This window comes from Melanerpes formicivorus, unplaced genomic scaffold (genome assembly GCF_026170545.1).
Source record: "Melanerpes formicivorus ecotype bairdi unplaced genomic scaffold, bMelFor1.0.p_v2 SCAF_51, whole genome shotgun sequence".
In the NCBI taxonomy this organism is placed as follows: Eukaryota; Metazoa; Chordata; class Aves; order Piciformes; family Picidae; genus Melanerpes; species Melanerpes formicivorus.
Window position 1 is genome coordinate 4,350,420 of NW_027142403.1, and position 26,418 is coordinate 4,376,837.

Here is a 26,418-nt window from a genome sequence, read left to right on the forward strand (position 1 = left end):
AGGAGCAGTGGAGCAGAATACTGCCAATTACAGTTGATGGCAATGTAAAGGTGTAGGCAGATGCTTCCAGCCTCCTAGAAAGTCTGTACAGAAGCAACCAGAGGCAACATCCTTGGACCAGGAAATCCTGGTGGGCAGCTGAACTGCAGTGCTGTCCTCTTGTGCCAGCCCAGAGGGAGTTTGTCTGCTACAAAAGCTGTTGGCTTTGAACATGTCAGGAGAAAGGAAGACAAGGTACCAAAACATAAAGAAGCAGGAGAAAGGCAGCTGAAGGCAAGGTGAGATGATGGATTCTCTGTGCAAGCTGTCCCACAGTCCTTATGGGAATGCTCATGAGCAATGGAAAAGCATGGGATCAAACAACAGGACCACAGAACCATAGTGATGAGTGCTTCAGCAAGCCAAGCTGCACCAAAAAGTCTTCATACTCTCCATGGAAGATGATAAGGGTGCCAGACGGATTGGGATGGGAGGTGTGATGGAGAGCAAGAGAGAGAGGAGGGAAGGCAGCAAGAAGATATTTTGCTAGTTACCCATCACAGTTTGCTGGGTGGTCAGGGGGGGAGCGGTGGTGGACTTGCGCCTCGGTCTTCGAGTAGCTAAGATCAAAGACAAAAACCCCCTTCAGGTCCTCAGACAGGCTGTTGTCACCTGGGTGGTGTCAAGACAGAACTACAAACACAGAGATGTGGCCCCACTCATGGCAGGCTTCCGTGTCCCAGCATCAATCTCCAGAGGAGCATGATGCTGTCTTTCAGCTGGTGATGGAAGAAATAGAGACCTGAAAGCTCAGCAAAGGCAGCAGGAAGCCTGCAAATGCAGTGATTTCTAAAACACAGCCTTGAGGGACCAACCACATCACGGACACACTTCTCAGGACATCAGGACATCAGAGGGGAGGCTGATGGCTGCAGAGAAAAGCATTGCCCAGGTGATCATCAGAGGAAGGGAATCCCTGGCTATTTACCCTTCACAGGCCTCTTGGTTTCCACGGAAGCAGCTGAGGTGGGCTCCGGGTGCAGTCTCTGGGTTGCTACGGTCAGACAGGGAAATGATCTTGAGATACACACACACCGAGTCTTGTCACAGCAGTACCAGCAACCCTGGTTCCCAACACTTGAGAGGTCTGTCTATAGGCTAATACATCCCTTCTGCTGCCAATACCTTGTGTCTCGGTGACCAAATCTGCAGGAAATTGTCTTGCAGTAGCTTCAACTAATACAACCCTCATAGAAACTCCATAGACAAGTGATGCTCTATCAGCACAAAAATGGCTAAATGGCCTCTTTGCTAAAGCACTCAAGTTTGCTTGAAAGATGCTCAAAAACATGGAAGAAATATGGCCTATTTCTATGGGCAGAGAGTACTTCATGTTAAGAACCCTCACAACTAACTAATATTGGAGGACGAGTAGTATGAAATCAAAGTTGCCTGATTCTTTACATCAAGAGAGGAGGCTGTAAGAGTTCTGAGAGAACATGCTTCACAGAGCAGTAAAGCCACACTTGTCTACCTGACAAAAGCCTTCCATCTAATGAAGATAGTTTGATTGGACTGAAATGACCTTGGAAACAACAGAGTTCTCAACTTTAAAAGGACACAAGAATATTGGGTTTGTGCAGAGGCAGGGTAACTGTCAGCACCACCCATGGAGTAGTAATAGCTGCACAATGTTTGTGTTCAGTGTGAATTCTGTGACAAAGAAGAGCCAAGGCTTTGCTCAGTTTATTTGGGATGAGAAACTTAAAGAACACTGACCAAAGGTTAGCAATTAACAGTCGGTTTGCTGTAATTAACTAATCTCCAGATGACAAAAAACATTACCAATCATTTAGTCACATCTGCTTCACTGCTGTCACATTCCTTCCCTTGAGGATAATTGTGATGCTGACACTCCCAAAATCAAAAGAGATCAACAACTTCCACTCATCTGCTGTGTTCTGCCCCACCCTTCCTCCCCACTACCCTTCAGGAACACCAAAGTACCCTGAAAGAACCAGATCCCATAGGATCATTTAACTGAGACTACAGTGGCTGGACACTGGCAACTATTACAAATAACACAAGGCCTCCAACTACAAATGAGAGACCACTGCAAGCAGCATTAAAAAGCCAGGAGAAATAGCAAGCCTTGGAATAGCACTACGTAGACATCAAGAAAGATCAGGCAATGGAGATAAAACAAATGCCATTTACCAGTCTCTTGCTCTGGCATAACAGTAGATGTAGATGTTTGGGGAGTTGAAGTAACATGAAGAAAATCATGTGATGCTGAAAGAAAAATGGTGGTTTATTATTTGGAAGCAGCAGGAACCATCACACCACAGCATCATCTGCAATTAGGGATGGGATGGTTTAGTGTCCAAGTAATAATGAACTGAAGATACATCAAAATGTTTCCTGAAGAAGGAGAAAAGTAAAACCAGAAAGCTGTTAACAGGCAAAGATGTGTAAAACCACAGAAGCATGCTGTAAAAATTGAAATGGAATGCAACAAATAGAATGGGAAAACATTTCCATGAGTTAAGAAGCACTGGCAGGAAGTAAAAGCTCAAGAACACTGGGTAAAGAGGGGCATAGAAAAAGCAAATTCATGAGATGATGATATTGAAATATAGACAATTAACAAAAAATGGGCAAAAATAGAAGACCAAAGAAGTGATCCAGATAACAGTACCAGATAAGGAAAGAGATAAAGATGTCCTCAACAACGGCAAATGTTTATATTCTATTCTATGTTTATGTCCTATTATAATACAAATATTTGATTTCTACATTGTAAAGTCAAGAAAGAAAAGTCAAACCCTTGAAGAAATGCAACACAAGAAATGGAGCTCCCTTGAAAGGCCCCTCAAGTGCATAACATAGCTTAGCTGATATACAGGCAAGACTGCTGCAAGGCCATAATGTTGCAAAACATCCCAATACATTGAATATGCTTCATTATACTTTGAACTTGCACTCAACTTCAGGTCTGTAGGCTTAACCTACATGCTCATGTATAGCTTTGTTACCTCACGGGCCAAAGCATACTGCCAGGTCACAGGATGGTGCCTGCACACTTGCCCATATGAAACAAGCCAGCAACAGCAGCATCTCCACCCAATGACACCAATTGCCATATCCAAGGCCTTCAGTAAATATGGCTTTTTGCATACAGCTAATTTGAACCTTGAAGAAACATGCAGGTATTCACCCAAAGCTGCAAAGAGGCATCATTCCTAAAACCTTAAAGTGACCTCAGAAGCAGCAGTGGAGCAGAATGCTCCCACTTCCAGGTGTTGGGAATGTAAAGGTGTGGGCAGATGCTTCCAGCCTCCTAGAAAGTCAGAGGTGAAGCAACCAGTGGCAACATCCTTGGACCAGGAAATCCTGGTGGGCAGCTGAACTGCAGTGCTGTCCTCTTGTGCCAGCCCAGAGGGAGTTTGTCTGCTACAAAAGCTGTTGGGTTTGAACATATCAGGAGAAAGAATGACAAGGTACCAAAACATAAAGAAGCAGGAGAAAGGCAGCTGAAGGCAAGGTGAGATGATGGATTCTCTGTGCAAGCTGTCCCACAGTCCTTATGGGAACGCTCATGAGCAATGGAAAAGCATGGGATCAAACAACAGGACCACAGAACCATAGTGATGAGTGCTTCAGCAAGCCAAGCTGCACCAAAAAGTCTTCATACTCTCCATGGAAGATGATAAGGGTGCCATATGGATTGGGATGGGAGATGTGATGGAGAGGAAGAAAGAGAGGAGGGAAGGCAGCAAGAAGATATTTTGCTAGTTACCCATCACAGTTTGCTGGGTGGTCAGGGGGGGAGCGGTGGTGGACTTGCGCCTTGGTCTTCGAGTAGCTAAGATCAAAGACAAAAACCCCCTTCAGGTCCTCAGACAGGCTGTTGTCACCTGGGTGGTGTCAAGACAGAACTACAAACACAGAGATGTGGCCCCACTCATGGCAGGCTTCCATGTCCCAGCATCACTCTCCAGAGGAGCATGATGCTGTCTTTCAGCTGGTGATGGAAGAAATAGAGACCTGAAAGCTCAGCAAAGGCAGCAGGAAGCCTGCAAATGCAGTGATTTCTAAAACACAGCCTTGAGGGACCAACCACATCATGGACACACTTCTCAGGACATCAGGACATCAGAGGGGAGGCTGATGGCTGCAGAGAAAAGCATTGCCCAGGTGATCATCAGAGGAAGGGAATCCCTGGCTATTTACCCTTCACAGGCCTCTTGGTTTCCACGGAAGCAGCTGAGGTGGGCTCCGGGTGCAGTCTCTGGGTTGCTACGGTCAGACAGGGAAATGATCTTGAGATACACACACACTGAGTCTTGTCACAGCAGTACCAGCAACCCTGGTTCCCAACACTTGAGAGGTCTGTCTATAGGCTAATACATCCCTTCTGCTGCCAATACCTTCTGTCTCAGTGACCAAATCCAGGAAATTGTCTTGCAGTAGTTCAAACTAATACAACCCTCATAGAAACTCCAGAGATAAGTGATGCTCTATCAGCACAAAAATGGCTAAATGGCCACTTGACTAAAGCAATCAAGTTTGCTTGAAAGATGATTAAAATCCATTGAAGAAGTATGGCTTATTTCTGTGGGCAGAGAGTACTTCATGTTAAGAACCCTCACAACTAACTAATATTGGAGGACAAGTAGTAAGAAATCAAAGTTCCCTGAGTCTTTACATCAAGAGAGGAGGCTGTAAGAGTTCTGAGAGAACAAGCTGCAGAGAGCAGTAAAGTCACAGTTGTCTACCTGACATAAGCCTTCCATCTAATGAAGATAGTTTGATTGGACTGAAATGACCTTGGAAACAACAGAGTTCTCAACTTTAAAAGGACACAAGAATATTGGGTTTGTGCAGAGGCAGGGTAACTGTCAGCACCACCCATGGAGTACTAATAGCTGCACAAAGTTTGTGTTCAGTGTGAATTCTGTGACAGAGAAGCGCCAAGGCTTTGCTCAGTTTATTTGGGATGAGAAACTTAAAGAACACTGACCAAAGGTTAGCAATTAACAGTTGGTTTGCTGTAATTAACTAATCTTCAGATGACAAAAAATGTTACCAATCATTTAGTCACATCTGCTTCACTGTTGTCACATTCCTTCCCTTGAGGATAATTGTGATGCTGACACTCCCAACATCAAAAGAGATCAACAACTTCCACTCATCTGCTGTGTTCTGCCCCACCCTTCCTCCCCACTACCCTTCAGGAATACCAAAGTACCCTGAAAGAACCAGATCCCATAGGATCATTTAACTGAGACTACAGTGGCTGGACACTGGCAACTATTACAAATAACACAAGGCCTCCAACTACAAATGAGAGACCACTGCAAGCAGCATTAAAAAGCCAGGAGAAATAGCAAGCCTTGGAATAGCACTACGTAGACATCAAGAAAGATCAAGGATTGGAAATCAAACAAATGCCATTTACCAGTCTCTTGCTCTGGCATAACAGTAGATGTAGATGTTTGGGGAGTTGAAGTAACATGAAGAAAATCATGTGATGCTGAAAGAAAAATGGTGGCTTATTACTTGGAAGCTACAGGAACCATCACACCACAGCATCATCTGCAATTAGGGATGGGATGGTTTAGTGTCCAAGTAATAATGAACTGGAGATACATCAAAATGTTTCCTGAAGAAGGAGTAAAATATAACCAGAAAGTTGTTAACAGGCAAAGATGTGTAAAACCACAGAGGCATGCTGTAAAAATTGAAATGGAATGCAACAAATAGAATGGGAAAACATTTCCATGAGTTTAGAAGCACCGTCAGGCAGTAAATGCTCAAGAACACTGGGTAAAGAGGGGCACAGAAAAAGCAAATTCATGAGATGATGATATTGAAATGTAGACAATTAACAAAAAATGGGCAAAAATAGAAGACCAATGAAATGATCCAGATAACAGTACCAGATAAGGAAAGAGATAAAGATGTCCTCAACAACGGCAAATGTTTATGTTCTATTCTATGTTTATGTCCTATTATAATACAAATATTTGATTTCTACATTGTAAAGTCAAGAAAGAAAAGTCAAACCCTTGAAGAAATGCAACACAAGAAATGGAGCTCCCTTGAAAGGCCCCTCAAGTGCATAACATATCTTAGCTGATATGCAGGCAAGGCTGCTGCAAGGCCATAATGTTGCAAAACATCCCATGCCATTGGATATGTTTCATTAAGCTTTGAACTTGCACTCAACTTCAGGTCTGTAGGCTTAACCTACATGCTCATGTATTGCTTTGTTACCTCACGGGCCAAAGCATACTGCCAGGTCACAGGATGGTGCCTGCACACTTACCCATATGAAACAAGCCAGCAGCATCAGTATCTCCACCCAATGACACCAATTGCCATATCCAAGGCCTTCAGTAAATATGGCTTTTTGCATACAGCTAATTTGAACCTTGAAGAAACTTGCAGGTATTCACCCAAAGCTGCAAAGAGGCATCATTCCCAAAACCTTAAAGTGACCTCAGAAGCAGCAGTGGAGTAGAATACTCCCACTTCCAGGTTATGGGAATGTAAAGGTGTGGGCAGATGATTCCAGCCTCCAAGGAAGTCAGTAGAGAAGCAACCAGTGGCAACACCCTTGAACCAGGAAATCCTGGTGGGGAGCTGAACTGCAGTGCTGTCCTCTTGTGCCAGCCCAGAGGGACTTTGTCTGCTACAAAAGCTGTTATTTCTAAACATATCAGGAGAAAGGAAGACAAGGTACCAAAACATAAAGAAGCAGGAGAAAGGCAGGTGAAGGCAAGGTGAGATCATGGATTCTCTGTGCAAGCTGTCCCACAGTCCTTATGGGAATGCTCATGAGCAATGGAAAAGCATGGGATCAAACAACAGGACCACAGAACCATAGTTATGAGTGCTTCAGCAAGCCAAGCTACACCAAAAAGTCTTCATATTCTCCATGGAAGATGACAAGGGTGCCAGATGGATTGGGATGGGAGGTGTGATGGAGAGCAAGAGAGAGAGGAGGGAAGGCAGCAAGAAGATATTTTGCTAGTTACCCATCACAGTTTGCTGGGTGGTCAGGGGGGGAGCGGTGGTGGACTTGCGCCTTGGTCTTCGAGTAGCTAAGATCAAAGACAAAAACCCCCTTCAGGTCCTCAGACAGGCTGTTGTCACCTGGGTGGTGTCAAGACAGAACTACAAACACAGAGATGTGGCCCCACTCATGGCAGGCTTCCATGTCCCAGCATCACTCTCCAGAGGAGCATGATGCTGTCTTTCAGCTGGTGATGGAAGAAATAGAGACCTGAAAGCTCAGCAAAGGCAGCAGGAAGCCTGCAAATGCAGTGATTTCTAAAACACAGCCTTGAGGGACCAACCACATCATGGACACACTTCTCAGGACATCAGAACATCAGAGGACAGGCTGATGGCTGCAGAGAAAAGCATTGCCCAGGTGATCATCAGAGGAAGGGAATCCCTGGCTATTTACCCTTCACAGGCCTCTTGGTTTCCACGGAAGCAGCTGAGGTGGGCTCCGGGTGCAGTCTCTGGGTTGCTACGGTCAGACAGGGAAATGATCTTGAGATACACACACACTGAGTCTTGTCACAGCAGTACAAGCAACCCTGGTTCCCAACACTTGAGAGGTCTGTCTATAGGCTAATACATCCCTTCTGCTGCCAATACCTTCTGTCTCGGTGACAAAATCCAGGAAATTGTCTTGCAGTAGTTGCAACTAATGCAACCCTCATAGAAACTCCAGAGATAAGTGATGCTCTATCAGCACAAAAATGGCTAAATGGCCACTTGACTAAAGCACTCAAGTTTGTTTGAAAGATGATTAAAAACCATGGAAGAAGTATGGCTTATTTCTGTGGGCAGAGAGTGCTTCATGTTAAGAACCCTCACAACTAATTAATATTGGAGGACGAGTTGTAAGAAATCAAAGTTGCCTGATTCTTTACATCAAGAGAGGAGGCTGTAAGAGTTCTGAGAGAACATGCTGCAGAGAGCAGTAAAGTCACACTTGTCCACCTGACAAAAACCTTCCATCTAATGAAGATAGTTTGATTGGACTGAGATGACCTTGGAAACAACAGAGTTCTCAACTTTAAAAGGACACAACAACATTGGGTTTGTGCAGAGGCAGGGTAACTGTCAGCACCACCCACAGAGTAGTAATAGCTGCACAATGTTTGTGTTCAGTGTGAATTCTGTGACAGAGAAGAGCCAAGGCTTTGCTCAGTTTATTTGGGTTAAGAAACCTAAAGAACACTGACCAAAGGTTAGCAATTAACAGTCGGTTTGCTGTAATTAACTAATCTCCAGACGACAAAAAACGTTACCAATCATTTAGTCACATCTGCTTCACTGTTGTCACATTCCTTCCCTTGAGGATAATTTTGAGGATGACACTCCCAAAAGCAAGAGAGATCAACAGCTTCCACTCATCTGCTGTGTTCTGCCCCACCCTTCCTCCCCACTACTCTTCAGTAGTACCAAATTACCCTGAATGAACCAGATCCCATTAGGATCATTTAACTGAGACTTCAATGGCTGGACACTGGCAATTATTACAAATAACACAAGGCCTCCAACTACAAATGAGAGACCACTGCAAGCAGCATTAAAAAGCCAGGAGAAATAGCAAGCCTTGGAATAGCACTACTTAGACATCAAGAAAGATCAGGCAATGGAGATAAAACAAATGCCATTTACCAGTCTCTTGCTCTGGCATAACAGTAGATGTAGATGTTTGGGGAGTTGAAGTAACATGAAGAAAATCATGTGATGCTGAAAGAAAAATGGTGGCTTATTACTTGGAAGCTACAGGAACCATCACACCACAGCATCATCTGCAATTAGGGATGGGATGGTTTAGTGTCCAAGTAATAATGAACTGAAGATACATCAAAATGTTTCCTGAAGAAGGAGTAAAGTAAAACCAGAAAGCTGTTAACAGGCAAAGATGTGTAAAACCACAGAGGCATGCTGTAAAAATTGAAATGGAATGCAACAAATAGAATGGGAAAACATTTCCATGAGTTTAGAAGCACTGTCAGGCAGTAAATGCTCAAGAACACTGGGTAAAGAGGGACATAGAGAAAGGAATTTCATGAGATGATGATATTGAAATACAGACAATTAAAAAAGAATGGGCAAAAGTAGAAGACCAAAGAAATGATCCAGATAACAGTACCAGATAAGGAAAGAGATAAAAAAGTCCTTAACACAGCCAAATGTTTGTGTTCTGCTATTTGATTTCTACATTGTGAAATCAAGAGAGCAAAGTCATGTACTTGAAGAAATGCAACACCAGACATGGAGCTTCACTTTGAAAGACCCTGAAGTGCATAACATGTCTTAGCTGATATGCAGGCAAGACTGCTGCAAGTCCTCAGAAGCGGCAGTGGAGCAGAATGCTCCCACTTCCAGGTAATGACAGTGTATAGGTCTAGATAGGTGGTTCCAGCCTCCTAGAAAGTCAGAGGTGAAGCAACCAGTGGCAACATCCTTGGACCAGGAAATCCTGGTGGGCAGCTCAACTGCAGTGCTGTCCTCTTGTGCCAGCCCAGAGGGAGTTTGTCTGCTACAAAAGCTGTTGGCTTTGAACATGTCAGGAGAAAGGAAGACAAGGTACCAAAACATAAAGAAGCAGGAGAAAGGCAGCTGAAGGCAAGGCGAGATGATGGATTCTCTGCGCAAGCTGTCCCACAGTCCTTATGAAAACGCTCATGAGCAATGGAAAAGCATGGGATCAAACAACAGGACCACAGAACCATAGCAGTGAGTGCTTCAGCAAGCCAAGCTGCACCAAAAAGTCTTCATACTCTCCATGGAAGATGATAAGGGTGCCAGATGGATTGGGATGGGAGGTGTGATGGAGCGCAAGAGAGAGAGGAGGGAAGGCAGCAAGAAGATATTTTGCTAGTTACCCATCACAGTTTGCTGGGTGGTCAGGGGGGGAGCGGTGGTGGACTTGCGCCTCGGTCTTCGAGTAGCTAAGATCAAAGACAAAAACCCCCTTCAGGTCCTCAGACAGGCTGTTGTCACCTGGGTGGTGTCAAGACAGAACTACAAACACAGAGATGTGGCCCCACTCATGGCAGGCTTCCATGTCCCAGCATCACTCTCCAGAGGAGCATGATGCTGTCTTTCAGCTGGTGATGGAAGAAATAGAGACCTGAAAGCTCAGCAAAGGCAGCAGGAAGCCTGCAAATGCAGTGATTTCTAAAACACAGCCTTGAGGGACCAACCACATCATGGACACACTTCTCAGGACATCAGAACATCAGAGGACAGGCTGATGGCTGCAGAGAAAAGCATTGCCCAGGTGATCATCAGAGGAAGGGAATCCCTGGCTATTTACCCTTCACAGGCCTCTTGGTTTCCACGGAAGCAGCTGAGGTGGGCTCCGGGTGCAGTCTCTGGGTTGCTACGGTCAGACAGGGAAATGATCTTGAGATTCACACACACTGAGTCTTGTCACAGCAGTACAAGCAACCCTGGTTCCCAACACTTGAGAGGTCTGTCTATAGGCTAATACATCCCTTCTGCTGCCAATTCCTCATTTCTCAGTGACCAAATCTGCAGGAAATTATCTTGCAAGTGGGAGTTATGGGAGCCTACTCTGGATTAAAAATGCAAGATCTGATTCCATATTTCCACTAGAATTGAGCAATTTTGGAATTATACAAGTGAGAAATCTTATTCCCTGCCACTAATAATGTACAGTGACTGCGTGAAGAAGTGTCTGGATGTAAGTGATTCCATGACTCTCTGCAGAGACCACAGGCAATTTTTCTGCAGAATTCTTGTGTCTTTGATCTCTCACACTTGTACATCCCACCCTGCCATTGTATGCTGAAGAACAAGTAGTTTCAATAAAGTGACTTCCTCTTACTCTCTAAACTCAGGTGTGCACAGAAAAAAGACACAACCTAAGACACAAATCAGTGTAAAATCTAGCCTGGGTGTACCTATTGTATTCCATTCCGTTCCATTCTATTCTATTCTATTCTATTCTATTCTATTCTATTCTATTCTATTCTATTCTATTCTATTCTATTCTATTCCATTCCATTCCATTCCATTCCATTCCATTCCATTCCATTCCATTCCCACTGCAGCCCACACAGCTAATCTTTCTCTCTCCTCTCACACTTTTCCAGAGAGCAAGTCACAATAAACTCTCCACTTAGTAAATCATTGCTGAGTCTTTACAGAGACTGCTTCAGTATCATGAGACCTACAACGAAGAGAGTTTTATTACCAGCTGAGATTGGTGGCATTTCTGGCATGCTAGATACTGTGGGACCTGAAGGAAGTGGCTTCCTTTCTCCTAAATCTGAAAAGATAATCTTGTGTTAAAAGGCTTAGTTGCCTCAGCTGCTTATGGATACCACAGAACTCAGCAGACAAACATTTGCATTGTTAAAATAGAAGCAGAAGGAAATTTGCTTGCAAATCAGCTTGGCATTAGTGTGTCTCATGAACTGTAAAGCTGGTGTGCAAGTCAGTGTGGAAACCATGTAGTTCAGTTCTCAATAATTATGGGAATTCTTATTAGTACTTAATATACTTAGCACATTATGAATTGCATGTGCATGGAGTAAGTCAGCACTTTTTGACCTAGGAAGGAGTCAGCCAATATAAACCTAGTCAGTCCCTTCCAGAAACATTACACAGCCAAGTGCTCAGTTACCTTGCACAGTTAAGCACAGTTCTCTCAGCACATGAGAAAAAGGAAATATCTCTGAAACTGGGAAAGGCAAGGTCCATATCTGGGAGCCTCAATAATGAGAAGTCCAAATCCAGCCAAGTAAGGGTAATGGCCCTCTACATTCCTTTCACCTACAAAGATGAACGATGAATGATGACTGCAGACGAGAATCTAGTTAATGGCAGGAATAAATGCCATGAATTATGGGGATGGTGACAAGGAAAGCAACAGAAAGCTTCCAAAAATAGCAGCAAGTATAAAATGAAAAGAAAATCTTTACAACTACATGAAGTCATCCTATCAATTTTACCCATTGCTGTTTCTAACAACTGAGGTTCTGTAGTAATTATGGGCCTGGATATTTCCAACTCTGTAGTATCTCCTGCTGCAGGGAAAAAAAAGTAATAGTATTAAAAATAGTAAATATCCCTGAGAAATAGCTTCATGTAGACAAAGTAAGAAGGAAGATTTGAGGGAGATAAATTTTGCCTTCACTGCTCTTCAGAGTATTATTTTTTAGTATTATTTATTAATAAAATTAACCTGGCTTTTATTTTTTTTCCTAAGTATTTTAGATAGCTTCACTAACTACTTAGCTGAAGATGTTTTTCTAGTCTTCCCAGGTGTGTAAGTGTCCACAAAGCGTGTGAAAACCAATACATATGTAGTTTTACAAGCACTTGCCTTTAATACTACCTGAAAAAAACCAAACAACTCTACAACCTACACTCTATCTCACAATGAAGTTTAGAATTCTTCAGACAAGTTAGGGAAAAAAATGTGATTTCATGACTTTAAAGTCTCTTGGTATCGCTTGATTAAGTCACTTAGCTCTCTGCAGTTTCTCAATTTTGGCCAATTATTTTTCACTCAGATTTGGTCCCAGGTATCCCATATAACAGAATGAACTAACTTGCTTTAAAATAATTGATGGGGGTAAGATAATCTATAGAACAGTGTGGCAAAGCTGAAGGCTTGAAAACTGTATTGGGATGCCAAGAAAGAGCATGTCACACAGCAGAGGATTTAAGAAGCTACAGCTGCATTGCTGAAAGTTTTGGGCAATGAGCTTCTTTCTTTTTCCCTCCACCACATGCTGCCTCTTCCCCATACACATAATTCACAGAATCACAGAATGGTAGGGGTTGGAAGGGACCACTAAAGATTCATAGATTCATAGAATCATAGAATGCTTCAGGTTGGAAGGGAGCTTAAAGGTCATCTCATTCCAACCCCTTTGCCATGGGCAGGGACACCTTACTCTGCACCATGCAACCTGGCCTTGAACGCCTCCAGGGAGGGGGCATCCACAACCTCTCTGGGCAATCTGTTCCAGTGTCTCATTACTCTCACTCTGAATAATTTCTCTCTAATACCTGGTATAAACCTACCCCTTATTAGAGCAGGATCACTTGGAACTTGTTCATGTTCAAGCCATAATTAAAAAATGTAAAGCATCCTCACGTATCAGAGGTTACAGGAGAAACAACATCTCCAAAGTTGTAACTGAAAGTATACTTTAGTTAGAAAGGTCTGGCCTGAGATGCATGGGCTTTCTTATTTTAAGAAAATACATAGGAAAAATCAAAGCCAAAAAGTATATGAGCATTGAAAAATAAAAGGAAGAGAGAAGGAAAACAGTCTTATCACTAAAAGGTATCTCATCTTGCTTGACTGTAGTAGTCTTAAAGCTTTGCAGAATTTGACTGCTTCCCTGGCATACCCATTTGATATATTGCAGTGTTCAGACCCTGCAAACTAGCTGCAGTTTTGGTTTAAACCTCTGCTGTGCCTGATCCCAGGCATAAGGATTTGAAAAACTAACAGAAAGGGCAACACTCAACGCAAGCAGTATGGCACAACTATCTGAAATCATCAACGTGGAAGCAATAAACTTCTCAGCACCATCCAACCAAAGGGCATGCTTCTGAAATAACACCCCTGAGATTTACCAGTGTCTGGTTTCTCTGAAGCTGTAAAAGTTTGGGGAGTAGAAGTAACATGGAGAAAGTCATGAGAAGCTGGAAAATAAACACAAAAATATCATGCTGTATTGTTTTGAAGTGACAAAGACCATCACGCAACAGCATCGTATTGTTTCATGAGCCAAAGAAACCCCTAAGTAACATTTCACAGTATCACAGTATCACTTAGGTTGGAAAGGACCTCGAGGATCATTGAGTCCAACCTATCAACACAGACCTCATGACTAGACCATGGCACCAAGTGCCACATCCAATCTCCTCTTGAACACCTCCAGGGTCAATGACTCAACCACCTCCCTGGGCAACCCGTTCCAATGACGAACGACTCGCTCGGTGAAGAACTTCCTCCTCACCTTGAGTCTAAACCTCCCCTGGCACAGCTTGAGACTGTGTCCCCTTGTTCTGGTGCTGGTTGCCTGGGAGAAGAGGCCAACCCCTTCCTGGCTACAACCACCTTTCAGGTAGTTGTAGAGGGCAATGAGGTCACCCCTGAGCCTCCTCTTCTCCAGGCTACACGGAAAGTGTATTTTGACTGCATTGTGAATGGCTGATGGTTGCAATCAATCTCCCCTTTAATATTTAGTATTAATTTCTTCCAAAACCACATGCATCAGGTTTTACACTATTGGCATATTAATGAAGTGAAAATTTTCCAACTGGCTCTCCTCTTACTGTCTATTTTTCCCTCTTTTGCATAACTGTTGGTATCCCCAAATAAATAGTTAGCTCTTACAAACTCATGTATGAATTTGTCAGGACATTTGTTGACATTTTGTTAGGACCAATTAGCCAGTGCCTGAATCTTCAGTGACAGGTTTTTATCGTGCCATAGATCTGGGCACTTACAACTACATCTGTGCTTATACAGAAAGGCTAAAAGAAGAGCTGCAGTTTCAAAAGATGGAGGGATTTCTGCAGTTTCCATTAGGACTCTGAGTACTGCAGTAAATCAGGATATTCCACTTACAAAACTCAGGTGTGGGCAGGCCGATTTAACATGAGTGTTAACTGTAAGTCAGATTTAATTTGAAAGCTGAGAATTACATGCTGCAGCCAAATATGGAAAAATACTTAATCACCAATTTACTATTTCATATAAAACACCCAAAATGAACTTGCTATTTAATACAGCACTTTCATACCTGCAGTTACTCTTTACTTCTGTGAAACTGAGCAAACTGGTTAATGAGAAGCATTATGTCTCCTCTGAAAATTCATGTCAAGAAGATTAATCTTATGAGAAGTCATTACCAGATCTGGTTGGTTGCCCTTCTGTGGTACCAGGGGTTTTAGATCCTGAATCAACAAGCTGTGTTTCCTCTGAAAAAAGAATTTGAGCTTAAAATGATTGAGAGACCTGTGACTTAATGGGTTAGCAGCCAATAACTTAGCGAAGGCTGTGCAATTCCAGATGCTGCTGCTGCAAAGCTAAGCAAGACTGCAGGCCTGACGGTGGGATGTGAGACAACCGTGCCATGACAACAGGAGACAATGGCATGCAACACAGTCTTCTGGCCTTGAAATTTGAGTTCCACATGCCCAAAAGAATTCATATCAGCAAAGAATTTCATCTTATTCAGTTTTCTGGGATGAAAGCTGCGCTGTACAAAGAGAAATAAGCTAACAATGAGCTGTGACAATGCTATCAGTTTTTAAGCCAGTGACAAACAACAGTAACAGAGCCGAGAATGGTGTGGGGTGATAGGCAGCCCTCTGTGAGTACTGGTAGCCAAGGTTCTAAAGCAGATGTTTAAATTACCATTTGCAGATTGATGTGATGTTAAGATAACAGAAAAAAAGTAATTATGGAACTAATCTGCTGATTACCCATCTCCATCTCTCTGGTTTCTGATGAAGGTAGAGATGTGGATTTCAAGGTTGGACTCTGAGTAGCTAAGAGCAAACATGAAAAGAATGTTATGATACCGACACAGACACTCTCCTTGCAAGTGGTAAAAAAACTATCTAATTTTGACTGTAACTAGGAAATGTGGGTGTTGGGTTTTGGGGGTTTTTTTTTGGTGGTTTGTTGTTGTTTGGTTGTTTTTTTAAAGTCTCTTCTTTCAATTAATTTTTGCCCCATTAAAACTTTGGCATCCATTATCTAGTCAGGCTGAATCCATATTACTTAAATGTTTTTTCTCAGAATCACAGAATGCATCAGGTCAGAAGGGACCCTCTAAGGTGAGCAGGGACATCTTTAACTTGATCAGGCTGCTCAGGACCCTGGCAAATTTGACCTTGAATATCTCCAGGGATGGAGCCTCCACAAATCTCTGGGCAACTTTCTCTTCACAGCAAAGCAGCTACAACCCAAACAATGTATTCAATCATAGAATCATAGAATCAATGAGGTTGGAAAAAACCTCAAAGATCATCAAGTCCAACCTATTACCCAAGACCTTGTGACTACTAAACCATGGCACCAAGTTCCACGTCCAATCCCCTCTTGAACACCTCCAGGGATGGTAACTCCACCACCTCCCTGGGCAGCACATTTCAATGGCTAACAACTCTCTCTGTGAAGAACTTTCTCCTCACCTCCAGCCTAAACTTCCCCCTCACAGCACTCATAGGTCTGTATAAGCTGGTTACTACTACATTATGTAAAGCTATTTTAAAAGGAGGAGTAATGGGAAAAGATGGAGGGCAAAAGAGCAGTACAACGAAGTCAGTGAAATATTGTGAAGGTTAGTAAAAACATCTTTTATCTGTTATGCTGTAATGAATACTATTGCAAAGACCTTTTGCTTATGTCACTTATTTCGCTTACATTATGGATAACCTGAAGTGTGCTTTAATGAAAACAAGGAATGAAGGTAGAATTGGCCATTCTTATCTAAAGCCTGTCATGAAGGTGTTCTCACTATGGGTGAGTTTTGCATTGCTGTCCTGCTCCTAAGAAACAGAACATATTCAGTAGTGTGCACAGGCCAGTGAGTATCACTCTTTCCAGTAAACTATTCTGCACGAGTCAGTTATGACTGTTTAGGTCACATTTGAAAGAGAATACTTCCATCTATATTTTTAACTGGGTTTTTTTTTATCAAGATGAATGTTTTTCAAAAGCAGTCATACCAGAACTCTAAATGCTTGTAACTCAGAATAATATGAAACCAACTAGGTACAGGTTTCATTTCTAATGTAGGCAATATGAATGTAAGTCAAAAAGAAAGAGCAGACATTTATTTCATATCTTGGATCTGCTTTCCCATTTGCTTTCAATCAGATTATCACATTAAAAACCATAATCTCATGTTGCTGTCCTGATATAGCTGGCCTCAGCAGTTGGACCAGATGATCCTTGTAGGTCCTTTCCAGCTGGAAATGTTCTATTCTGTTTTGCATTTATGGAGAAGAAAATAATACCAACAAAAGCCACGTGACTCACAGCTTTTGACAAAAGCTTCCATTGACCCTTTTGCATCCAGTAAGAATGTAAGTGGTCTCCCAAAGGCATCAGAACGTTGAAGGCATGTTAACAAAGCTGTCTTTTCAGAAAGGTTTGAATTCAAATTATACTGACCACACAGAAAGTTTACAAAACAAAGGAGGTGTCTCTGTTTGGTAAAACTGAGATAGAAAAACACCCACAAAAAGGCTTTAGGGCACCAGGGCAGAATACAGGTCACGAGGCCACCTACACATAAACTTCAGTTTTGCTTTCTTTGCTGGTTTTATGACAGCAGATGATCAAGACATGCAGAGGCACAGTGCAGAGAAATGTCCTCTGTATGACCACCCCTCCACCCTGCTCTCAAAGAGTATCTTTGATTTCAGCATTGACTTCACAGGGAGAGCAGATGTTCCAGCAGACCCAGTGGCTAAGCCCAGCCTCACATAATAAAATCTCACTTTTGCTAAGTGGAATTCTTTGGCAGAAATGGAACACATGAGAGCAAAATCAGAATAAGTATTTGAATGAAACATGTATTTTGCCTGATTTATTTTGCCTTACTACTTTATTTACTACATTATTATTTTACCTGTACTACTGAGACTAAATGGGATTAGGTTACTGTTCCTCAGCAGAAAACAAAACTACTTCCCATCCCTGGAAAAAAGTCAGGCTTTCAAATACATTTAGAGCAGATAGGTTCTTAAATCATTCAATGTCTCTCTCTCCAATGCTACCTCTAATGATTTAAGTGAACTTATTTCACTACAGTGAAAACAGGTAGCTATCCCCATCCCTTCAAACATGTCAGGAAAAGAGCTGTCAAAAATTGTAGCAAAGATAAAGGAAATTGTGAAGATAATTTGCATGTTCTTGAGAATTTGGTTCCAATTGGTTCACCTTTCAAGAATTAAGAGCTGTTTCTGGAAATGATTTTAAAATCTGGCAGGCTGATTAAGTATGCTGTCTAAATAAGCCAGTACTATTATATGCTAATTGCTTGGCTAATACTTTATCAAATATAAATCCATACTGATTCAAGATCATTTCAGTTAGTGAATGGGGTAGCTGTTTATACAGAGAACAGCAACAAGCAGTTGTTTTGGCAGAATGAGACATTTGTGACTAACATAATGTAGAGGAATATTGTACAAATGGAAAGGCTTTGAGAATGTGGTCGAGGAGTACAGCAATGGGAAGATAAGAGATGTGGAGATGTCATGCCATAAACAGCGTGGTGATGGTCAGCTATAGAAGTTGCACACATAGAGCTGGACAAAAATTACTTTGGAGTAACAACAAGAACAAAGGAAGTATCTACAAATGGCAGCACTTAAGATAAATTCAGATGTAAGGTGGTTTTCAGTGAAAAGAAGAAAGGAATGAAGGAAGGAAGAAAGGAAGAAAAGAGGAAGAGGAAATCATCTATAAGAACATCATATTCCTCCCAGCACAGGTCTCTAGGTGTTCATGACTTGTTGAAATATCCCCATACATCACCAGCAAAAGCATGAAATCACAAAACTTAGGACCCAGAGGTATAGTAGAAGGATAAACAAACCCCAGGAAGAATGGTAGAAACTAGGAAGTTTCTGAGCTGTTACTGCTATTACTGAGACTTTGTCTGTAGGGAAGTACTCTACCTGCATTAATATTATTTGGCATAGTGTGAGAGTTAAATCTTGACTAATGATGACTCTTGGATTAGATAGACTGCTAATATTGCCATTACACTAACAGTAAATTCTTGGCTTTATATACATATATACTCATAGGCATATATGCAAACCTCTAGGCATGTATACATATGTGTCACATAGAATACCTACACATAACTTAGGCAAATAAAGAAGGAAAAGGGGTGTTTCTTCTTTGCCCATAAGAAGATTTTGACCTTAACATAGGCAATACTATTCTGAAAGTGTGCAGTGCCATACTTTTCTCAAATATCAAGCCTTTCCAAAGTGTTCTGAAGTTCAACACCAAACAAGTAGAAAAGAATGAAACACCTAGGAATATTTAACCTACAACAATATCTACAAATCACTGCACTGTCTTAAGCAAATAAACAAGTATTTGGCAAACTGCATGAAACCCCACAGAACTGATGCTGGCTGGAATAATACTCCCAACTGTGAAATAGTCAGTCTCAGAAGCTTGTGAAGTACTTCCAAGAAAATCACAAATCTGAGAGTACAGATTTTAGCTGGGTATGCATTGCCATCATCATTTTCTATGCAAAAGTTTGTCCATATAGCCTCTTTCTTAGTTTGTTTTTAAATGAATCATTGATCTGGACCATACTCTTATGACAATGAAGCAAAACCAGACATAGAATGAAAGAACAGATTTGTAAATCTTGTGAAGAGAAAGCTGATGGCTACTTGAGTTTAGGTACAGAATAATACCATCGTAGCAGAAGCATTGAAACTTAATACCATTGTAGCTGAAGCACTAAAACCTACTAGCCACAGAAACAACAAATTAATGAGATCATTTTCCACTGAGGGTTACTCAAATTTACAAAGAAAGTAATTACCAAGTTCTGTCAATGGACTTTTTGGAGCATCAAGGATTCTGGGTCCAGAAGGAGGGGGCTGTATTTCATTAGTAGCTATGATAAAAGAAATAATCAAGGCTTTACTTGACTAAGAATATTACAAGACACAGTATGGATCTATATTGGTTAGAAACCACTCACTTCTGAAATGAAGGGTATTTAATGAAAAGGAAAAAAATGCAGCAGTTACAACCTAGGGGAAAAAAAACCCAAACACACCTTTGTCACTTAAAAAGATACATGGAATGACTGAAATCAGCTTTGTCTTAATGGTAATATATACATCCATCAATCAATCACAAGAATTTGATAATGAACACCCATCAGCAACTCTGACAACCTAGTCTGAAATTAAGCAGTGGCCAATCGTGATTAAATATAGTATCTCAATCTTTAAAAGCATTGCAAAGCAGCTGGCAAGGCTGACTGTGTTTTACCAAAGTAATTAAAAGTTAGAATCAAAACTGGATTGACTGATGGCTCAGCTTCAGTAAATGCTGGGAATCTGCTTGCAACTGCAAATGAAGAGAAAAAAAAGAGAAGACATGACATTAACATGAATCAACAGGATTATGTAAAAGTGTATTGATTGAGAAGCAGCAGACATCCTCTTCATGGGAAGGTCTGTATTTCAGTCCTGCAAATGCAGAGGAGTTTGTCATTCATCATACATCACCCTGTATGTATGCCATCTGTTCTTTAGAAAAATCTAATCAAAGCTTGTTTAATGTTTAATCCCACAGCCTGGTGTTTAGATTTGTGATAAGAGTTTTGTGTCGTTTGGAGATGAATATGCAGGCACCAAAACCAACACTTAGGGTTCTGAGTGCAAGAGTAAGGTAGATGTGGCTTTAAACTACAAAACTAACAATACTGCTAGTTAGATCTGACATCTCAGTCTGAGACATCTTTATGAGAATATTGGTGGACTTCTTTTTTCCTTTCAGGAGGAATACAATTATACCATGTCACAGGCAATATAAAATGTTCCTGTTGCAGCACTGTTGAGGCCATCTAAATGATCCTGTCAGAAGAAAATCAAGCAGGTAATCATTTCAGTTCCATCACCGAGGTTAATTTGACTGATGGACATTTTATGTGATGTCACTCACACAGATTGCACAGACAGAAGGCATTACTTTGAAATACAGAATCAAAATGATCAGTCAAATCTGCTAGCAATGATCCTAGGTATAACAGCCACAGCTCAGCCAGAGCCAGAAGCATCCTGCTTTACATTTCATGAGTGAGTTGCTGGAAACAGAAAAGGAATTGGAATTTTTTAATCAGGATTTCCTTTGGAGTCAACACATAGGGGATGCAGTAAGTAGTAGAAAAGTTCTGCTGGAGGCAAAAAGAGCAATTAAAGTACACAGGGAAGTGAAAAACAGCAAAATTAGTTACCCAGTATGCTTTGAGTTTGCACCAGTTCAGGTCTGGGTGTTGATTTAAATTCCTCAGGTCCATATTTTTTCTGATCCTGAGCTAGAATTTAATTTAAAATCCCTCTGAGGTTTTTGCTTGTTTGTTTGTTTGTTTTTCCCAATCTACTGTGAAAATCCCGCCGCTTTTCTTAGCACCATTTAATGCCACCCCGTTAATTTCTGCAGCAGCTTGACACCATCATGATCAATATGTATTTCTTTGTTCTCAGATTTAAAGTCTACACAGCATTTTGCATTTATTTTTGTTGCAGTTTCACATGATGGAAGGAACAATCTCACACCTTATACCCCAGGGGCCATTAGAACAGTGGAAGAGAACTTGGGAGACAGGGTAACAAAGGAACCCCAGTTTGGATTCACAGGTGGCACTTTTCATTTCAAGCCTATTGACCATTCCACAAACCTACTGTCATAAATTTTTGGTACAATCCTCAACATAAAGAAATAACCTGCTCTTCTTTTGTAAACTACTTCTTCCATGTCATAGACAAATGTGGTGGAGTCACCATCATTGGAGGTGTTCAGGAGGAGACTTGATAAGGTACTTGGTTGCATGGTTTAGTTGATTAGGTGGGTTGGATAATAGGTTGGATTCAATGATCTTGAAGGTCTCTTTCAACCTGGTCTGCTCTATTCCATTCTATTCCATTCCATTCCATTCTATTCTATTATTCTATTCTATTCTATTCTATTCTATTCTATTCTATTCTATTCTATTCTATTCTATTCTATTCTATTCTATTCCATTCCATTCCATTCCATTCCATTCCATTCCATTCCATTCTATGAAACTATGAAACTACGAATTCCATTCCATTCCATTCCATTCCATTCCATTCCATTCCATTCCATTCCATTCCATTCCATTCCATTCCATTCCATATTGCATTCTATTATAACCAATGGGTTAGAAGTAACTCTGTAAAGTTAATAAAAAGACTCATACTTCATTCAACTGAGAGGAAAAAAATTGCAGTGATAGTTTGAAGTATATTAGGCATAGTTTTACAGTCTGAATGAAGATTGAAGGAAGAAAAATAAGCATTATGGATTTGTGCTGCTGTGTTAAGGGTAAATTAGTCCTAAGTGGAAACTACGGTAACAAACCTGGCAAAAACAAAGCATGAAAGAGCTTACTAACCAGTGTTTCCATAAGAAGTGCATGCCAAGGGAGGGAAAGGCTGAAATTAAGATAATGATGGGATACCTGGCTGACAAATAGATAAAAAAGTTACTAAACCACATCACAATACAAAACACACCCTTTGACAAAGACCCACTGGAGTACAAGAGCAGCTCAGCTGATGGAGCCTTTCAGAGAGCACATTTGCTGAAATGCCTCAAACTCCCTTCTTCCCAGCTTGCATGACTGATGACACAACAGCTGCTTCAGCACTCAGCTTCTCTTGAATCAGCATTCTGCTGCCACTTCTGGCACCGGTCCTTAAACGTTTAGCAGCAAGTATTTGCTATGTCTTACACAAAGAATCCAGTATGCTTTTCAAACAGGGAAGATCCAAAGGAAATATAATGAGGTAGAACCTATTAACTTCTTTAATTATGGCTGTATATTACCCTGTGGCTCAAATGCAACCTTTGAAAAAGGTCAGTCCTCAGGCCATAGAATTATAGAATGTATCAGGTTAGAAGGGATTCTTGAAGGTCATCTTGTCCAACCCCCCTGCAATAAGCACCAGATAAAGTTGCTCAGGGCCCCATCAAGTCTGACCTTGAATATCTTCAGGGATGGGGCATCTACCACCTCTGGGCAACCTGTTTCAGTGTCCCACCACCCTCATTGTGAAGAACTACCTCCTAATGTCCAGCCTAAATCTACCCAACTCTAGTTTAAAACCATTGCTGATCATCCTATCACTACAAGTCCTTCTAAATAGTCCCTCCCCAGTCTTCCTATAGGTCCCCTTCAGATTTTTAAATGCTGCTCTAAGGTCTCCATGGAAACTGATCTTCTCCAGGCTGCATAATCCCAACTCTCTCAGGCTGTCATCATAGGAGAGGTGCCCTCCTCTGGACCTGCTGCAGATGACCAGGTCCATGTCCTGCTCTCTTGCTTAAGTTCTTATCTTCATCCAGGATCTCTTGTTTAATTTACTTGTGAAAGTCTAGCTGAGATACTTAAGCATTCAGGTAATTTTTGCATATGCAATCACTAGACAGAAATTACACTCTAAGATTTTTTTTCTCTTACAGGAGTGATTAATTTCCCTGTTTACTGCCACTTTCTCCCTTTTTTCCCCCTTTAACTGAAATACTTTAACCACAATGAACACAATCATTAATGTAAACAGTGTGATATACATTAATGTGAGACACTGGTGTAATCAGCAAAGAATGACTGGAAGGTACAGTCACCACAGAAAAAGAGACATGGAAGTAAAACCACAGAGAAAGCATGAAGTGGAAGGTGAACATGATGCTAAATATTTCAGTATGCTAGCAATAAGAATATGTTTAATTGCATCTTGCCAATTATTATCATGTATAATCAAACACACTATCCACCTTCATTCCATGAATCATCCTCATTGGATGGGGATTAATCATTGGACTCTTTCTAGTAGCTCCTTGTCTCTCTTGGACTGGGTAGCCCGGGACTGGTCACAATACCTCAGATGTAGTCTCACCAGGGCAGAGTAGAGAGGGAGGAGAACCTCCCTTGACCTGGTGGTCACACTCTTCCTAATGCACACCAAGATACCATTGGTCTTCTTGACCACAAGGGCACATTGCTATCCCATGGATAATTTAGTGCCCAACAGGATTTCAAGGCCCTTCTCCATAGAGCAGCCTTCCAGAAGCTCAGCCCCTACTCTGTAATGTTATCTTTGATATACTTAAGGAGTAAAATAAACACAGTCATGTTTAATGGCAGTATTTGTGTGAATCCTGTGATGTCAAGGGAAGAATGTGATATGCCATTTCAGCCTGCCAAGAAATACTTCACAGGGGGAATAATGTCAGCAAGATCATATAATATGACCAAACTAAACCAAAGCAAACATTCACTTCACTGTTTCCTCAAGTTCTTTTTCCATTTTTAAGTCTTGCCACTGTTCAAGCTTCCTTTCTCCCTTTCAGCAAAGATAGCAGAAGCCAACTCTTGTCTCTAATGACAGCAGAATCAAGATTTCAGTCTCATTTATAAGATACAATCCAGGCTTGAGAGAATTAAGACAGATGTATGCCAACTTTAAGCAACTCCAAAATGTATGTTGATAACGTGGGTGGAAAGTCACTCTTCAGCATTTAACTCTAAACAACTTAGTTCTCTTCATCATTTTTGCCATCAAACTGGAAATGTAAATTATAGGGTTATACTTTTCACATAGCTTGATAGTCTGTCTGTGTTCCACTGATCTCTTTCCTAAGCAAATGTAAGCAGTAAATCTTGTGAGCTTTGAAATTCTACTTCCTAATTTTTAACAGTTTGTGAAATTAGCACCTGAGTATGTCCTTCTAAAAAAAAAAGAGGTATTTTTCAGTCACAAGTAGATGACAAAAACCTTTAAATATACAAGGTAACATATATTTCACAGGTAGTAGTGAATATGTCTCTAGGATCAAATTTTGTATTCCCTTTCCATGTATGTGAGCACTCCCTGTTTACTTTAACAAGATCAGTAAGTCCATAGAATAGAATAGAATATGATAGAATGGAATGGAATGGAATGGAATGGAATGGAATAGAATAGAATAGAATAGAATAGAATAGAATAGAAGTAGAATAGACCAGGTTGGAAGAAACCTTCAAGATCATTGCATCCAACCTATCATCCAACACCACCTAATCAACTAAACCATGCAACCAAGCACCCTATCAAGTCACCTCCTAAACACCTCCAATGATGGTGACTCCACCACCTCCCCGGGCAGCACATTCCAATGGGAAATCACTCTCTCTGTGTAGAATTTCTTCCTAACATCCAGTCTGAACCTCCCCTGGCACAGCTTGAGACTGTGTCTTCTTGTTCTGGAACGTGTCCAGAGAAGGTGGTGAGGGGTTTGGAGCACAAGCCCTATGAGGAGAGGCTGAGGGAGCTGGGGTTGATTAGCCTGGAGAAGAAGAGGCTCAGAAGAGACCTTATTGCTCTCCACAACTACCTGAAGGGAGGTTGTAGACAGGCGGGGGCTGGTCTCCTCCCAGGCAACCAGAGAGGATGTGCTCAAAACTGATTTCCAATGCATCTCTGAAATAGTTTGCTACTGTGACTATTCCATCTTTATCTCATGCATGTGTCTTGCACAATCACAATATTACCTGTAGTTTTCTCCACATGAGATTGTGAAGTTCGAGGTGCATCACAAAGAAACGTGTTTTGCTGCTTTTCCACATTTTCAAGGTATCCAGTGCCCCACAAAAATATAGTTCTAAATCTACATGGCTTCATAAACCTAACAGTTGTAACATCTGACACTTTCCTCCAAAACCAGATGCAAATTTTTATCCACATCTGCCACTCAGAGCTACTAATTCAGCTCCATTATTCTCATTTTCCAGATACTGCCTTTAAGTGCAGATTAAGCAACACAAAGATAGGTTTGATTTTAGTTTATATATGTGGCAAAGATATTCTACAGAGTTTCTAAACCAAAAATTTTCCTTACTTGGGAGGGACTGTGGAGAGATTTCTTGAACTTCTGGTGTTTTGGATTCAGCAGGCCAGACTTGAGTTTCATTCTTAGCTAAAAGACACAAAGGCATTGGAGAGTAATTGCAAAGCTGTATCTGCTTTGTTCTAGCACAGATTTATTTCTGTCCCACATCAGCTTGCCAAAGTAAGCTAACAGGAATGCATATGGGAAGCTGAATACCTGTAGGAATCAATGAACTTCCACTGCACAAACAGTACAAGCATCTGCCTAGCTAAATTAAGTGTTCATTAAAAGATTCTTAAAATATAAAGTTTACAGCAAAGAGTTTAATGCTTTTACTTTCACAATACAAAACAGCTTTCAGTGGTTTTCATTTCTCCAGCATTTGAGCATGAACAGCAAAGAAAGCTTTTCAAACTTCAAACATGTAGTATAGTCCTAAGTGTTGTATGAGAATAGCCTCATGAATTTTCAAATACAATGGAACTGTTAACTTGGTTATGTTCTTATTTTCTTTGTGTTACTTCTAGCAATTACAGTTATGTGTTGATAGTCTATTCCAACAGATATAAAGATACTCCAGCATAGGGAATTTCCCTATATATAGGGAAATCCCTATATATAGGGGAGAAAATCCCTATATATAGGGAAAACTAATCAATTCTGACTTGAATATTTCACCTGGGTTTTATTCTTTTGTCCACAGAGCATTAAGGTAATGTGCTTTG

At 41.2% G+C, this 26,418-nt stretch overlaps 1 protein-coding gene across 12 annotated transcripts in view; it reads right to left on the bottom strand.

Moving 5' to 3' along the window:
* Positions 1–26,418, bottom strand: part of ABI3BP (ABI family member 3 binding protein) — a 155,852-nt gene that overhangs the window by 74,847 nt on the left and 54,587 nt on the right. For 11 of the 12 annotated variants that reach the window (XM_068160693.1, XM_068160691.1, XM_068160694.1 and 8 more), the window contains exons 10-28: positions 25,703–25,780; positions 21,036–21,116; positions 19,611–19,685; positions 15,502–15,567; positions 14,926–14,994; positions 13,642–13,710; positions 12,000–12,074; positions 11,240–11,314; positions 10,337–10,402; positions 9,903–9,968; positions 8,686–8,760; positions 7,457–7,522; positions 7,023–7,088; positions 5,441–5,515; positions 4,213–4,278; positions 3,779–3,844; positions 2,197–2,271; positions 968–1,033; positions 534–599 (exon numbers count right to left, since the gene is read on the bottom strand). In XM_068160693.1, coding sequence (XP_068016794.1) covers positions 534–599; positions 968–1,033; positions 2,197–2,271; positions 3,779–3,844; positions 4,213–4,278; positions 5,441–5,515; positions 7,023–7,088; positions 7,457–7,522; positions 8,686–8,760; positions 9,903–9,968; positions 10,337–10,402; positions 11,240–11,314; positions 12,000–12,074; positions 13,642–13,710; positions 14,926–14,994; positions 15,502–15,567; positions 19,611–19,685; positions 21,036–21,116; positions 25,703–25,780 — 1,341 coding nt within the window. The remainder of the gene's footprint in view (positions 1–533; positions 600–967; positions 1,034–2,196; positions 2,272–3,778; positions 3,845–4,212; positions 4,279–5,440; positions 5,516–7,022; positions 7,089–7,456; positions 7,523–8,685; positions 8,761–9,902; positions 9,969–10,336; positions 10,403–11,239; positions 11,315–11,999; positions 12,075–13,641; positions 13,711–14,925; positions 14,995–15,501; positions 15,568–19,610; positions 19,686–21,035; positions 21,117–25,702; positions 25,781–26,418) is intronic. The other variant, XM_068160688.1, reaches the window with a different exon arrangement.